Here is a 16,424-nt window from a genome sequence, read left to right as displayed (position 1 = left end):
ATTGTTTAGTTGGAAGGGACCTTAAAGGCCATCAGGTCCATCTCCCTGCATGCACAGGGACACCCAAGGCTCCATCTGTGCTCACAGCCCCTCCAGCCTCACCTTGGCTGTCTGCAGGGATGGGGCACTTCTGCTTCTCTGGGCAACCTCACCACCCTTACCATAAAAAGCTTTTTCCTTATATCCCATCTAAATTTCCCCTCTTTTAATTTGAAATCACCACTTTCCCTCATCACATCACAGCAACAAACCCTGCTAAAATAACCTGTCTCCTTTTAACACCAAGAGCAGTGAATACAGTTGATAGCAAAATGTGGCACGTGCAGAGCAGCTCTTTTTTTAACAGAAAACACAAAATCCCCAGCATCATTCCTTCCTTCATCTCTTAAACATCCGAGCCAGTTCCCCTCACCTAGCAAGCCCTATTGAGGGACTTCTATAATTAACATCAAAGCACCTGGAAAGCTGCTAGACTTGCTAAAAGCTGCTAAACACGCAGGAAGCAATACAGTGCTTTACAAGAGAGGAACATGTGTAAGAGAGAGGGGAGGTATAAAACATTAAATATATCGACCAGTAGTTTGAACAGAATTTCCACCTTCATTACACCTCTGCCTGCTTTGGGCACTTTTCTAGATAGGAAGAGACTTTTTGTCCAACTACAGTACAGCAAAACCTGCTCAGAAGGCAGCTGGAAATGTTGAGCAGAGTCCTCAAAAATAGGAGCACCACAGAATGTTCCTTTGCCAACTGCCCACTGCTGAAAAGGCCTTGGGAACATCCACCCACTTCACAATTGTTGTGATTGCAACACTTACACAAAGCCAACCTGATACCTTTTACAGAAAACATACTGAGCACCAGCTTCCAGTTCTATCCCCATTCCCAGCTTTCCTAGCTTGTGTTGTAAGGACCTATTTAGCTGGGGGAACCTGGGGATGGATGGGTTGAGCACAAGCCTCACTGTGTTTTCTGAGCAAACCTGGGTTCTTCTCCCTCATGAAGAAGAGGCCAGGAATTCACTTCAAACCCGACTCTTGTATCTGTAGCATCCAGGGCTGTTTGTTAGCACGCTGACAAGGCAGCAAGCAGGCAGACAGCCCACGGGAGGGGGAGCTCAGGGATGCAGCTCCCTGCTGTCATTGCTCAATGGCATTCAGCTTTTTTCTAGAATCCCAATCCACTTGTGCCCACAAACTTGCCATTCCCCTGCTTGCTTCTGTCATGGTTTCTTATGGAATCTGACCAACTTTGGGCTGGAAGTTTAATTTCCCCCAGCACTACCTTTATGCTTGCACTGCCTTCTGCCAAGCCTTTCCTTCACCTGAAACAGACCTCGTGCCTCTCTGATACTTACACCCACAACAAGCCATCATGCTATTTCTACATCTTCATTTTGCTGGACAAAAAGGGCAACGTTCTTCTAGTGTCTTCCATGCTTGGAAGAACCCTGATGATGCTGTAACAGCACTTTAAGTGGAGAAAATGCAGACTTCAGTTTTCTCCAAAACAGGTTGGCACAGCTACTCACAGAGGTCAGCAGTGCATGAATGCAGATATCAGGAAGGCAGTGACAGTGAGGAACACGCTCATGTTGAGTCCTAAGGGTTGGCTTCAGAACAAGCTTAGGACTCGCTCAAGGATGGCCACTCAACTTGGGGAGACATCTGTAAAGCATTTCCAACAGCTGATCCAATATGAAATGGCAACCCTGAACCAAACCTTACAGTAACTTATTGTTGAAGAATGCAAAAATTAAACCCATCACAAGTATGCAAAACTCATTACAAAGTGTCTTTTGTCACAGCCTTGGAGGCAAACTTCCAACAGCGTTATAGCAAAACTGCAGTAATGATTGGAGCTGATTCTCCATTGAAACGTTTTACTTTAGAAACTGTAACTTCCACGTGAGGATAACTCATTTTCACCCATGGCCTCTACAGGTCACAAGTCTTGGCTTGGATTTCAGTTATTTGCGTAGCACAAAGCGTGTGTGTCTGTGTATATATATATATATATATATATATATATATATATATATATATATATATATATATATATATACATACACACACACACACACACACATATATATATTCATTCTTTTACATGCTGAAGGATTTGTATTTTAATTCCATATGGTCACTTTACTACACTGTCTAAATATCAAACTCAACCACCACTTAAGCTACAGCCCAACCCATCTCCAAGCAGCCCTGGTTAACATTAATTTTTTGACTAATTCCTTATTGGCAACACGCTTAAGAACTTTTAAAGACAGAAACTGATTGCATCACTCATCTTTTAAAGTACGGATAGCTTCCCAGTACAGCACATTTCATAATCATTAAAGTTTTCAATTAAAGTAGGGTGCCAGCATTAAAAGGAAAAGATAATCCTACAAGACAATAACTGCTCCGTGCACAGTAATTTTATTTTTCTTATACTGTTATTCTCAAGGTACCTCATTGATTAACATAATTAGGTTAACCTAGGAACTCAGTGTTTCTAATCTTTCTCTTCCAGTTTGGAAAACGTGGTGGGAGCTTCTGACCCATGAGATGGGGGGAGCAGCTGGGGCCCCACTGCAGGGACAGCCCATCACACCCCAGTGGGAGCCTCTGGCAGCCCCACAGCTGCACAAACCAGAGCCAAAAGACAAAGCAAGATGCAGCAGGGTGGATCACAAACCAGCAGCAAGATTTACATTAGAAATAAAAGCGTGCCAACACTGCTCATTTTCTTACAAGCCTGATTCACTTGCAACATAACAGCGATGGGAGAAGAAAGCAGATGAAGCAGAGAAGCCTTCCTTCTGTCATTTCCCTAGTGCAAGCAGCTCACACCAATAGCCTCAGAAGGAACACAGAGGCAGCCCTATCCCATCCCCTCCTCCTGCCTCCAGATGTGATCCAGCTCTGCCATGCCCCTCCCCATCTGTACAAGTTCTTCCCTCTACAAGTAGCACTCAGGATCCTGACACCAGGGACCACGTTGTGACCACACACCCACGTTCCTATCCTGCTCCAGAGACCTTCCCCACCACAGACACTGGTATTTCAGCCAGGGTGGGCAAACACCAGGCTGAGGCCAGGTCAAGCCGTGTTCCTCCACACTACAGAGCCCATAGTGCAGCTTCATGGTGCCAGCACCAAGCTCCAGGCTCTGACGCAGCAGCACACAGACAGGATCAAATGGTACTGCACTACGGAACAATTATCACAGCACTGAATCTAGAACACAGGCATTTTCTCCTCCAACAAAAAACACCTGGACAGAGTTTCCTTCTCAGCAGGGATGGCTATGCACAGAGAGACATGGCACCAGCAGGCCTGCAAGTGGAGCTCTGCAAGAGACATTTTAAACCCACAGGGTTTCCCAACAAGCATTTTAGCCTATGTAGCAGGGATAACATCCTCAGTAATCAATTTGACTCACGATTACTATTTCAAACACAGGCTGGTACCCAAGCGAAGGAAGCACACTTTACACAGCGATGTATACAGAACAATAACATTGCCAGATGGTAAAATACTGAAAAGAATTAATTTCACACATGATGTTTTCAAGGTGTTAAAATATGTCACAGCTTCTGCTAATAGAACATCTCCCTCTTCCCTCCTCCTTTTAAGAAAACGCAACGTTCCCATCAGCCTGTATTTTACATTATATGTGTTTTCAATTCTGATGAGGGCAGCTGATTGCTTGCAAACCTCATTACAGTCAAATGAAAGTCTTTCAGAACCATCATTAGCAATTAGGACCTGCTGGATTTGCAGCGTATCATTTAGAGAGGTGTAATTCAATAGCTTATTGAAAAATTGCAGGTGAAAGCAGTGATTACAGGGGGGGCAGTGCTGGGGACACAGCACTGCAGGAGCATCCTCAGCCGAGTGGCAGCATCCCAGAGCTGCTGCTCCATGTGTGCAGGTGTCTGTGGGGCACGGCTTCACCCTGCCTGCTTCTGTGAGAGGTTCTGGATGTCACAAGGCTGCAGTGCGTGCCAGCCAAAAAAAAACACTGCCCTGAATGATGATACCAACACGCTGCAGGCAAAGCACTGTTCTTTCAGGCCTCCCGCATGCGTTGCTTGTGGCATTTGCTTCGGGTAGCTGTAACCTTTCAGCAACACTTGCAAATGCTTTGTGCACTGCACAGAGCTTGCAACCATGCTGTGTAGGTTGCAACACAAACAACAAACCTAGCAATTTCAACATGGCTGTGCCAGCGTTTTGAAAAGAAAAACACCTCTTTTACAAACAGAACAAGTCGTGATCTCAATTTCCCTCCCTGAACAGCAGTCCTACTGCTCTCCTTATGCTGAACTGATGCTGCTCCTCAGGCATGCAGGTCTGCCCCACACTCTGCAAGTCAGTAGCAACATAGCCTTTGACTCCAGCAGAGAAAAACCAGCCCACGCACCCCTCTGGTGTTCCACCAACTTCATTCCACAGCCCTGATTTTTTCCCTATCTTTTGTAGTTTTCATCATCTAAATCCATCAGCTGCCAACATAGCAACCCCAAATCACAGCAGCTACAGACGAGGAAATGCAAGCCTTCACCACTCATCACGCATGCTCTGTGCAGCATTACAGAGATATCCAACCCCAAACCATACACGTCTGTGTGTTTTTCCCATGCTCCTGCACAAAGCTGCACGCTGGGAGTCAAAAGGAATTAAACATTTCTGTGCGCTTGCCTATAATACTCACAGGCACTATTTCACTCCCAAAGCCCACCCACAACTTCATTTTCAATTAACAGCTCTTAGAAAAGCAGTAATGAAAGCAGTTGCTAAAGAGCACTCAGATGTCATTGAGAGACTGCAAACCCAAACTGTAAATAGCACATTGTAAATGGCTTGTCAGCAGCCAGCTCTCACTGGAATCGTGCTGCCGGTGACAATCAAACCCATCTGCTCAGCTCCCACCCTGTAGCACCACGAGCCCTGCAGCTCACACCAGGTCCCACAGTGTGCTGTTACCTGCCGTGCCCGGCCCTGGCTCCTCACCACCAGCAGGACTGACGGCAGCCCTCAGCAGGTACATCACCCACTGCAGCAGCAGGGCACTGCCACCTCCACACCTGAGGCTGAGCCTGCTGCAACCAGATCCCGAGCATAGTTGATGTCTGCAAGTGACGATGGCAGGGCAGGAGAGCAGCCACCAAGCCTTAGTTTCCTGTCTAAGACATGCAGATTCAGGGCAAGACTGCCAAGGGATCTCTGACTCAATTCCGAGAAGAAAAAGTTTCAGTACTTTCCTCCCTCCCCCTTATTTGATTCATGTAAATGGACTGCAAGGTTAGAGCTAATGCTTGTAGCTGATAGCTCTCAGATTGAGACACGCATCTTTTTACTCTTCTTCCCTCTCTTCTCTTTATCACACTAAAACTCACCTTCTAATTCACCTCTCTCTCCATCACCAGCTTTCCTTCCTTAATTCATTTTCTGCCTCTCTGCCAGTGTCTCTCACTCAGCACCAGGAATTGGGATTCAGCTGGCTTAGGCACAGCTCCATAGCACACAATGCCATCTCCTACTGCACATAAAGCAGCTCACAGACTTGAGCACAGAACCCAGACTGCTGCTGCAGAGCAATACATACACTGAAGAGGATCCTCTCCTACAACACAGCACGTGAATCTTCCAGCCAAGGCCATAAAAAGGCAACGAAGGAGATGGTGAGGGTAGCAGAAGTCAGCATCTTCTGTTCTTTCTAGAACAATTACCCCCTGAACAAAGAACATTGATCTTTCCTCTTGCTACCAACACACCTGCTGCAATCAGAGCCCTTTGTTCCTACCATGCCCCATTCTGCTCGGACCTTGAGGAACAGCACCACATTAAACACCATTACAGTTTCTTGCCATCCCTTTTCTAACAATACTCACTTCAAGATTTCCACAAGAGCATTAAAAGAAATGCATAATAACACTCCATCTACCAATTAATGTAAAGGAAATTAAATCTAAAATGCTGGAGAAATATTCTGATGAGTCTTATGTTTGCTTAACGCCAACTGAAGTTTCCTCAAGGCATTTAATAAGTACATTTATAAGAGCTCACAAAGAAGAGTTCAAAAGTCTTCTTGCTAGTAAAATATGAGCCTTAATTAACCTATAGTTTCACATTTTCCGGATTTCAATAAACCTGTAGGCATTTCAGCATAGCTGAATAAATACCTGCATGAATACTGCAAGGATTTTCTCTGAAAACTAATTAGCAGTCCTTCCAATAGCTGACTTCAACTGAATCTGCTTGATGAGGGAGCTTCGTACTGTAAATCCTGCTTGTGAGAGTTACTGCCAGCAGATAACAGATTTCAGAGAGACGTACCAGACAGGACTGTTAACTACTGGTAGAATGACAAACAAGATCTCCAGGTGTAAAACATTCCCAACAGGGACAGACTGCAGCCTAACTTGTTTGCCAGCACAGGAAGGCAAGTGACAGCACTGAGATGGCATCCTGCCATCCAACCGTAACGCTCACATGTGACAATTCAGGATTCCTCTGAGGACAACGGGAGCAGGACACCTTGCTTATGTCTAAATCACATAGCCTTAATACAGCAGAGATTCCATATAGATAGATAGATATCCAGCAGCAAGCTAAATTTACATTGAATCACAGGATGGCATTGGTTGGAAGGGAAAAAAAGATTATCTGCCATGAGCATGATGGCCCAAGGCTGCTGCCCAAGGCCCCATCCAACCTGACTTTGAATGCCATCCATGGCTTCTCTGGGCAGCCCACGCCAGTGTCCCACCACCCTACTGGCTTCAGATCTTCCTACTGTGTCCAGTACAAGACAGCAGTGGGCCCAGTTCTTGACTTGCTCTCATCTAACAGGCAGCTTTAATTCCAAGCCAGAGCCCAGCACAGCAGTGGGACGACAATGGGAAACCAAACCCAACGCACAGCCAATGGCTACTCTAGAGGGAAGATGTTATATGTTCAGAGGGAACTAATCATCCTCAGAACTTATCAGCCCCCTTCATTTTTTTCAGGATCTTTTCCATCTGCCTTGAAAGAAACGGCAGAAAATATTTAGTATAAATACTGCATGTAAAAGTTGTGTACCTTATCAAATAAGCTTTATTGTCTATTACATATTTTTCTTCCTCGCACTTAAAATACCAAAGCCACTTGGATTTACAAGTACCTAAATGTTCTTAAGACTAAAATGTACTTGTCTAAGGAGCTGTACCCCTTCCAAATGTATTAAATTTATACTGAGCGAGATATTTTATTTCCTTTCAGGTTTATCCCTCAGGAATTAAGCAGAGTTCTCAGATTTATCAGCTAAAAGGAAAAGCATTTTCCATGACATTTGTCAACTCAATACCTTCCAAGTCAGTGTATATTTATTTTTGAAAACATAACCTCACAAATAACCTCCATCAGCAGCTTGGCTGATTCCTTCATTGCTTAAGTACCAGGCAGAAAGGTTTCACCTGACAGCAGGCTATGCCAGGGGAATCAAAAAGTGCAAGAAGTCAGCTTTTCTGAAGGCCAGTTCCTACTGTACAAAGCAGAGATATTTACCATCTCACATACTGAAAAGAAACACAAAGAAGGCGGCTTAGGTGAACACAGATAACAACGAAGGAACACAGCAACTCTCAACATGTACTCATATACATTGCATCAACTGCCTTGAAGCATCTGCCAGCCTTCCTCAGAAACAGAAATAATACCAAAGTGAGCAGAAATACCTTTAACAGGTGTGGTAGTATAGATATTATACAATTTGCTTGCACGGCTGAACTCTATAATCTCTTATTTTAGTTTTACATACACCCAATGAAAACACTTTTACCAGGCTCTGCAGCTCATTATCAAAATGCAATGCAAGTCAACAAACTTGTTCTCAAAGTTTTTTCCCATTTCCCTGAGGTCACAGAAGTAGAAAACTGAGATTTGCTGCTTCTCCATTAAGTTTCTCAGCAAAGCAATGTTTGGTTTTCACCAACCACTGATAAAGACTCGTTTAAAGAACACCAACTATCTCCATTAAACAGATGCATCTTGGATGAAGAGCCAACAGCATGACTCAAATCTGGGTTGAAGTTGGCCTCTTTTACTGTTTCTTCAGACTTCATCACTGCAGACAATGAGCCAAACAACCAACAGGTACAGGCCATAAGTAAAACGCCCAAGACCTGATTTATTTTTAGTATATAATAAACACACAGGATACCACTTATCAAAAAAGCCAAACATGGCTTTTGTTGCTAGAAAAATGACTTCTGCCATGAATTTTTTCTGTCTTAAAAATGGGAAACACAGCACTGTACAGTCCTGAAGAAAAGACACCAGCACTTCCAGCCTCAAGCTTTCCACTCCAGGATTCTGCACATTTGTACACCTGCAGCTCAACAGATGTAAGACATCCTCAGCACAGAGCAAGCAGGAAATTCTTCTTCCAGATAGGTGATCAGTAACCCAAAAGGGCTCACGCTGGTAGCACTGACATCCTACAAATGAGCTCCTCACACCCATAATGAGTCTTAAGAGTTTTGTCTTGATTAACAGCTGCTCTCTCACAACTGCCTCACCTTGCCCTTCTTCAGAGAGAATCTCAGGTTTCTGTGTCTAAAGACACGGTGTATTTTCAACACAAAGCCTGCACAGCAGCATAACACACACATTTATTTGCACTGGCAGCATCACAGTCAGCCTACATTAAACTCTTTCCAACCTCTGGACATCCATTAATCAGCTCAGCTCCAGAAGCCACTTTCTCTCCCACTCGGTCAATCTCTTCTCACACCAAGACTTGATAGCAAGCAGCACCCAAGAGCCCAACAGGAAAGCAACCACAAAGGAGTCAAAACAAACCAGAGATCCCTTAAAACAAACAATCCACTTCTACACACCATGGGCCAACAGCCAGAGTCCCCCCTCCCCACACAAGCTCTCCTACCTGTCTGAGGCCCTTCAGTAATTTCTTCCTTTTCCCAAGGTGCTGACAAAGATTGCGATCGTTCTCTCGGTCAGAGCTGTACTGGTGGTGGTGAAGTCTGTTCTTTTTCGGAAGATATGACAGCCCATTGGTAAGTGCTTCCCGTTTCTTCTTGGCCAGAGGATTCTGCCGCTTCTCCACGCGTTCCTGAGGTTTCAGAGCCACGTCCTTCTGCAAAGGAAGAGAAGAAAAACTGGTCAAAATACAGCTGGGATCTGGTCAGCCCTCTTCAAGCAGCAATTTCCAGAGCGACCATCTGAGCACACTCAAGGCAATGCTACAGTCACCAGAAGACAAAACAATCCTCACTGACCTCCAGGTAAACAAGAGTCAGCCAAATGCTAAATAAAACATGTGAGTGAGTGCACAGCTTCAGATTTCATACCATGAACCTCATAATTCTCTGCCGTGTCACACATCCGCTGAGCATGCATTTAGAAGACAACATATGTTTATAACATTTAACAATTCCCTTCTATTTAAACAAGCCTTGGCCTTTCACGTTTCTTTGTACTTATTTCTTTTGACTTATACTTGACAGGACAAGGCAAGAGCTGACCTAAAGCCAATTAATGTCAATGAATCTCAATTGCCTTCAGTTGATTCTTCCTCAAGCCTGACCTCAGTACATTTCCAAATCTCAAGGAAAAAAAACATCAAAAGAACAACTTCTATGGTTGTATTTGCACACTTTGAAAGTGACCCTTCTTTAAACTCCAGAATCAACATCTGTCTATAAAAAAAACCACTCACATCTCACGTAACCTGAACACAACCTCTGATACTCAGCCTTCAGTTACTGTATTTTCTTCCTGACATCCTGCAACCATTTTTTGTTTTAAGTAAGTGCTAATTTCCCAGTGATACAGAATGAATGGCAGAGGAAGATGGAGGAATCACAACGGGTCCCTGGGAGAAGCTACTGGGAGAGTGGACATGACAACACATACTGGGCTTTTAATGAATGCAATCAGCTGGATCCCAGCCTCTCCAAGAACTGCATGCATAAGAATACAGTATTCCTTCATAAGGACACACTACTTCAATAGGCTAACACTATAAGCATCTCCTACTAACATTCCTGGCAGCTTTGACTGAAAGCTCTCTGCTCTGCACCATGAAGTGCTGTGATATTGTGAGCCTCCATGCTTTTTTTTTTTATTATCACTTAATACTGTATTTGACAGCAGGACAAGCTGGGAGAAACCAATTGGTGGACTGGTCCCTGTGTCACACTGAGACTCAAGTTTAGGAGAGTATAATTCCAATTATGCTATATTTAAATTAAAAAAAAAAAAAATGCCTACAAGCAAAAAACAGTTTGCCTTTAATTAAAGAATGCTCCCCAAATGCACAAGAATGTCATAAAATTCATAACTGAAACCAACTTGACGATTAATTAAACCGAAGCCAGCAAATTTTCCAATCTGGTATTGGATAAAAGAAGAATTTCACATGCATTACAGATGGACAGCAGCTGTAAGACTTTCTCTGACTTTCTGAACCACTCCCCATCACATTTGTGCTCCAGATCCTTCATCACTGTATCACAGAACAGCCACACACCTTATGATAATTGCCAGCACACTGCTATATTTTTTTCAGCTCGGTACCAAAAAAACCCACTGCTTTATGAACAGCACATCATACCAGTGCAGGGGTTCAAACGCAGAGCTCATGTTTGCAAACAGAAAGAAAAACAAAGAAAAGGGGAGGAACCTTCCAGAAGAAAATAAACATTCTCCTAATGATTAAACTGCTTTGTGGGATTTTTTTTTCCTTTTTTTTTTTCCCCCTGCAGCTGAAGATCTAAATGAAACAGTGGCAGGTTTCCAGAAGCTTATAAAACGTCTAATGGGAATAACACCACCACCAAGAAATTACTAGCTGCCATTAGCTTTACAGAGGGTACAAGATGGGTCAAATTTTGCAGAAGACTCCAGGCATGCCTGCCTTAACCATCCCTGTAAGACTCCCACGTTGTAGCCAACCTCACCAATAATTTCAGGTTTCATGGTCTGTCAGACCTACAGGAAGGTTTGGCTCACACGAGCACTGGGCCACGGGAATGCACAAACATACCTACAACAAAGATAAGCAACACCAAGGCCACAAATCCTTCTGCTCTCTATGAAAACAGCATATCTGCAGGAACAACCTGCAGAAGTCTCCAAAAAATAAGATGCAATAAGAACAGAAGGCAGCTCCATACACACACAGCTTGTCATTCTGCAGATTGCGGCCCCTGAATGCACCTTGGTAGATGGGTTTACTATGAAATTTAGACACAAAGACTGGTGTTTAGACAACTGGGGTCCTCCAGAACTGCTAGCTGCTTTCTGCCAGATGACATTGCTGCAGAGAAAATTACAGAGCACTATGGGTCAAAACCTCCTATTATCCAACTGTACCACAGAGCCTCTCGTCGCATTCAACAGATACAATTTGGTGCCTAAAATACACTTATTTGCTTGCTCCAAATCTGTATCTGCAGACTGGACTCCAACAGCACACGTTAAAGCTTGGAGACACGCAGGCAGGATCCACTACAACCAGCTCTAATAGCAGCCACTGCTCTGTCAATCTCACTCCTCAGGGTGCAAATGGCCCCGGACCATTCCGGCACAGAGTGCACACGAGGCTGCAGAGGATGGGCACAGATTCTGCCCCCTGGGAAGGAGGCACTCTGATGGGAACACGGCCCTGCACAAACCACTTCCTCACTCTGACCTTTCTCATCCCATTCCTATCTTTCTGTTGTTGAGACAGGACAACAGCCGTACCGCACTGTGTGCTACTTTAGTCAGCACAGTCTTAATTATGGACTTTAGGCATCGTCATGATTAGAGTAATAAGCTGCAATTACTCTAAGGTGACAGGGCTGCACAGACCTTATCTACATAGATAAGATGCAGTAATATTTCACGTCGAGGCATATTTCTAAGCAGCTGCCACGGAGCTGATTTGAGCACACCCTGCAAACGATGCATTCCAACTTTAATGTAAGCTTTCTTCCTCTCCTGCCAGCACACAGACCCACACATTATTAAATAAATCATACTAACATATTAGGCACGGTTTAAAACAACCTTATTCGGAGATATCTTTCATCAGTAAAGTGCCTTAAGTGTATCAGGAAGGTGACTTACACGTATAAATATGTAATTACATACAATTCCACAAAAAAGTGCATTAATATTTATGAGTGTACCGTACCATCTAAAAAAAAATAATCCATTTGTTTTGCTTCTGTTGGGCACACTCATCAACCCAACATCTTTGCATCATGGAGAAGAGCTGCCCTGCTAACAGGTCCTGTCATAACACTGACGAGTGGGAGGCTCTGCCATCATCACAGCTCCCACTAACAGCACCAGTCCCAACCCCAGCCCTGCACTGGTGCAGGAGGAGAAGCAGCTGCTTGGGTACAACAGGTTAATTCTACTACCAGGAGGCTTGAAGGACACACAGCACTCTCACTGAGCACTAAAGCCTCCAGCAAGCCATCCCTTACTTATTTCAGGAAAGTCCATCTTCCTCCTACCTAAGTGACAGCTTATTAATTAGACATCAGGTCCCCAGTGGCAGCCAAGCATTTCTTCAGACAGCCTCGATCTCCTCAAGTCATCATTAAAGGCCATTTTTCTGATCCTAGTGTTGTAAGAACTTACTTTCTGAATTCATGCTGAACGTGAGCCCAGGTATTATTATTTTTCTAAAATGAAAGTATATTACAGTGTGCAAGTAGTGTAGTAAGTAATAACTGTGTCAGGCCAAAACTGTATTCCAATTATTTGCTTGTCAGGCTCCTGCTAGTTCACAATAGCTTTGTGTAAGAGCCTAAGAGTTTACACCTCATCTCAATAATAAAATTAGATATAAAGAATTAAGAGACTTCTCTTAAACACCCCAAACTACTCCATAGCCATGAAATATCAGCGTTCTCTAGAACAACTGGTTTGAAACACCACCAGCCCAACCCCATCTTGAGTGCATGCATTTTCAGCCTGAAACCAAGCACCTCTATCATCAAATCACATTGCAATGAAGGCACCTGTGGAGCCCATGATAGAATCAGAGAACCACAGACCGGCGTGGGTTGGAATGGACCTTACAGCCCACCCAGTTCCAAGCCTTGCATGGGCTGGGTGACCCCCAGCTCAGGCTGCCCAGCACCCACCCATGGCCTGGGGCACCTCCAGGAATGGGGCACCCAGAGCTCTGGGCAAGAGGGAAGTTGTGAATCTTACTGGGTTTTCTGTTAAATTTGGGAAGAACTTTTAAAGCTGATGGATGAAAGTGCCTTAGGACTTCAATCCTTCCTTCTCTCCGTAATTCCTTACTTTCCTTCTGGCAGTAACATCACGATGTAAAGGTCTGAGAACAAGGCAGTGAGTAGACCCCGCAATCTTTCACAATCAGAAAATAAAATGCTTATAATAATCATTTTGCTTCCCTCCAGATAAGATAGCTAAACACACTGTGCCTTCTTCTGAATGCACAGTTAACTCCTCAGAAGTGTTTATCTGAGGGGAAATAAACTATGAATCCTCCTAAAACACCACTGGAGAGAAAGGAAGGCAGGTATACAGCACGGTGCAAAAGAGAGGACTCACCAGTGTGGCAGTGATGGCATTTTAGGACTCCAGGGCCTGGTGAGGATGTCACCTGGTCCGGGCACAGCAGCCCATTTGCTCATCCCATTTGCCATTTTTCCAAGTTCCAAGACCTCAGCAGAAAGATTTAATCTAGCTTCATTTGTTGCCTTTGTTTCCATGAAATTACAATTTGTTGCCTTCTGCACGTGTCTCAAATCTGAAAAAAGTGTTGTGCAAAAGGGGCTGTGCAACAGACTGAAGACGGAACGCCGTCCCAGCCTGCAGGGCTGTACGTGGTGCTTACAGATGAAGGCAAAACAATAGAAATGCAAGTTGCTGTCTGCTCGAGATATGTTTTATAAAAGCTTTTGTAGCAAAGAGATTGCTTTGATTTTTCATCCCAATGTCATTTGTTAACAACATCATTGATAAACAGACGGCAGCTTTTCAGGTGCTGCTGATTTGAACTGCACACACAAAAAAGCAGCACTAAAAGCACATTACTGAGGTTATGAAGTCAAGGACCTGGAAGTTATGAAAGGCCAGGACTGAGGCTGCAACCACCACCCGAATTCAGCCCTCCCGCTCACAGGCGTTACGATACAATCTTTAATTACATGATGGCACGCCATTATTTCCCCTGCAGAATGGAAGGTGCTCAGTTAATGAGCAGCCACTCAGCATTTTGTTTTCACCTTTTTGTTCAACGTGTGGATGTTTACTCAGGCTCCATTCAAACCCTCTTCTGAATGCACGGTTATTAATTTCCTCAAGGGCTTTTTGCACAACCTCTCGCTGTAGCATCGGATGCTCAACAAACACCACCAATATAGATCTAAAGGCAGCTCAGACAGAGGAGCATATTTCACTCTTTGCATTTTAGAGGTGGAATGCACAGCCCTGACATGTTCAGGTCAGCAACGTCTGCTAATTTTAAGCACCCACTAGGAAGCGACTGGGATTTGATTTCTCAAAGAACTCAGCCCAACAGAGCACTTTATCTAATGAAGGACAGCTTTCATTGATTGCAGCAGTAACTGGGAGCACCGAGCTCTCCTGCAAATCAGGCTTTTGCAAGACCCAGATAATATAAGGACACAGATAATGGCTATTTCTAAAATACATCATTTGATGGCCTCCCTCAATGCCACATATTAAAAGTGAGATGGAAGAAGAGCTAAAAACAGGGCTCTAGTTACATTTAACCAATCTAAGCAAGAGGAATACCTGCTGCAATCCTCATTGTATGCCTGCCAGCTTTGGAAGCATCTCCTGGACACCAGACCTTACCAGGTGATCTAAACGGAGTATTTCACACAGCAAAACAAACAGCCCCAGACTGAATTTTAACCAACGCATCATTCCTTTCCTAAACATACAGAGTTTGGACCCAGATACTCTTTTTCTCAACAATTTAATGACACTTCTTACCTCAAATCAGATCTGGGTTGTTCGTTTGTGATTAATTACACAATTGCATAATATTGGTTCTTTGCTTTACCCCAACAACTTTCTCACATTTAATTAAACCAACCACTTACATGCGTGACTAAGCCTCACTGCACTCAATGGGATTTTAGCAATATTAAACACGTTCTTATTGTACAAGCTTTCACCCTGATGTGATAAAAAGCATGTTTAAAATGAAGTTTCTGTAAGTATTTGTGTACGAAAGATTAAAACTTTCTCCTACACATCACCTTTCACAACAGCAGAACAAAACTGCTCAAGTGTTCAAAGCCACTCAGGTCAATAAAACAGCAGCAGCAATGTAGAGAAGAGCAAATGGACATTCAAATGTGTTCATCACCAGGCATACAGACACTGCACAAAACAGGTGTACAGATGGAGCACTTCTGCTAAGGTCTGCTTCCTCATCTCCTCCCTTTGAAACAGGCTGCCCAAGGAGGCTGTGGATGCCCCATCCCTGCAGGCATTCAAGGCCAGGCTGGATGTGGCTCTGGGCAGCCTGGTCTGCTGGTTGGTGACCCTGCACATAGCAGGGGGTTGGAACTGGATGAGTGTTGTGCTCCTTTTCTGTGATTCTGTGATTTCTGTCATGCTGGGGCAGGATTTGGGTCCCACATCTGAGTGCTGTTGGCACACAGGACTCACCCCAATGCTCTGCATACTTACACCTCCAGGACCATCCCACACACACAGCCCTTGCAGCAAAGGGAAAGCTACTCCTGCTTTAAGGGTTGGGCCTTCAGTAAATGTGCTCAATATACCCTGTGAGCAGCACAGGGTCCTCACAAACTGTTTATTACCATTCTCTGAGGAATGAAAAGAAAGGGAGAAAGAGTGCAGAGAGCAAATCCATCCCCAGAAGTGCTCGCTTTAAATCCTGCTGCCAACACTGAGGGCTGCACTGCTCTCCTGCTCCATTATCATTAGAGATAGGCACAGGGAAGCAAGCATTTACCCAGCACCCAACAAAAGGTGAATTTGTTCCTTTTGCTAATTGCACATTCACAGTAACAATCCCATCGCTGCACACAGCACCTTTATTCCACGCAGCCAAGCCATGCACAGCAACACCTTAATTTGATGCAAAAAACACATTCATTCATAGGGACAAGCCAGGGTTGTGTACGTTTCACACGCATACCTCTGTATGAGAATAACAGTGAGCTTCAGGTCATGACAGGAACAAACATTTTTCTCCCTACAAAACTCATCTTCCATGATGGAGATACCTTCCAACAGGTATCATGTACCATACCAAGTAATGGCATCTGCTAATACAAATAATTTCAGTTCAGCTAAATAACTGAGCAGCTCTCCAGTTCCACACTGGTATTTTTTTCCCCCTTTACATGTGTTTGCACTTTTTGTTCGGATTTGAAATGAAAA

The 16,424-nt window shown here is 44.1% G+C and overlaps 1 protein-coding gene across 5 annotated transcripts in view; it reads right to left on the bottom strand.

The window, feature by feature from the left end:
* AUTS2 (activator of transcription and developmental regulator AUTS2) overlaps nt 1-16,424 on the bottom strand; it is a 663,330-nt gene that overhangs the window by 500,622 nt on the left and 146,284 nt on the right. For all 5 annotated transcript variants that reach the window (XM_048967069.1, XM_048967068.1, XM_048967071.1 and 2 more), the window contains exon 2: nt 8,932-9,141. In XM_048967069.1, the coding sequence (XP_048823026.1) occupies nt 8,932-9,141 (210 nt within the window). The remainder of the gene's footprint in view (nt 1-8,931; nt 9,142-16,424) is intronic.

The sequence above is a fragment of the Lagopus muta genome, chromosome 20 (assembly GCF_023343835.1).
Source record: "Lagopus muta isolate bLagMut1 chromosome 20, bLagMut1 primary, whole genome shotgun sequence".
Classification (NCBI taxonomy): domain Eukaryota; kingdom Metazoa; phylum Chordata; class Aves; order Galliformes; family Phasianidae; genus Lagopus; species Lagopus muta.
The sequence above is the reverse complement of the archived record's forward strand: the minus strand, read 5'-3'. Positions and strand labels throughout refer to the sequence as shown.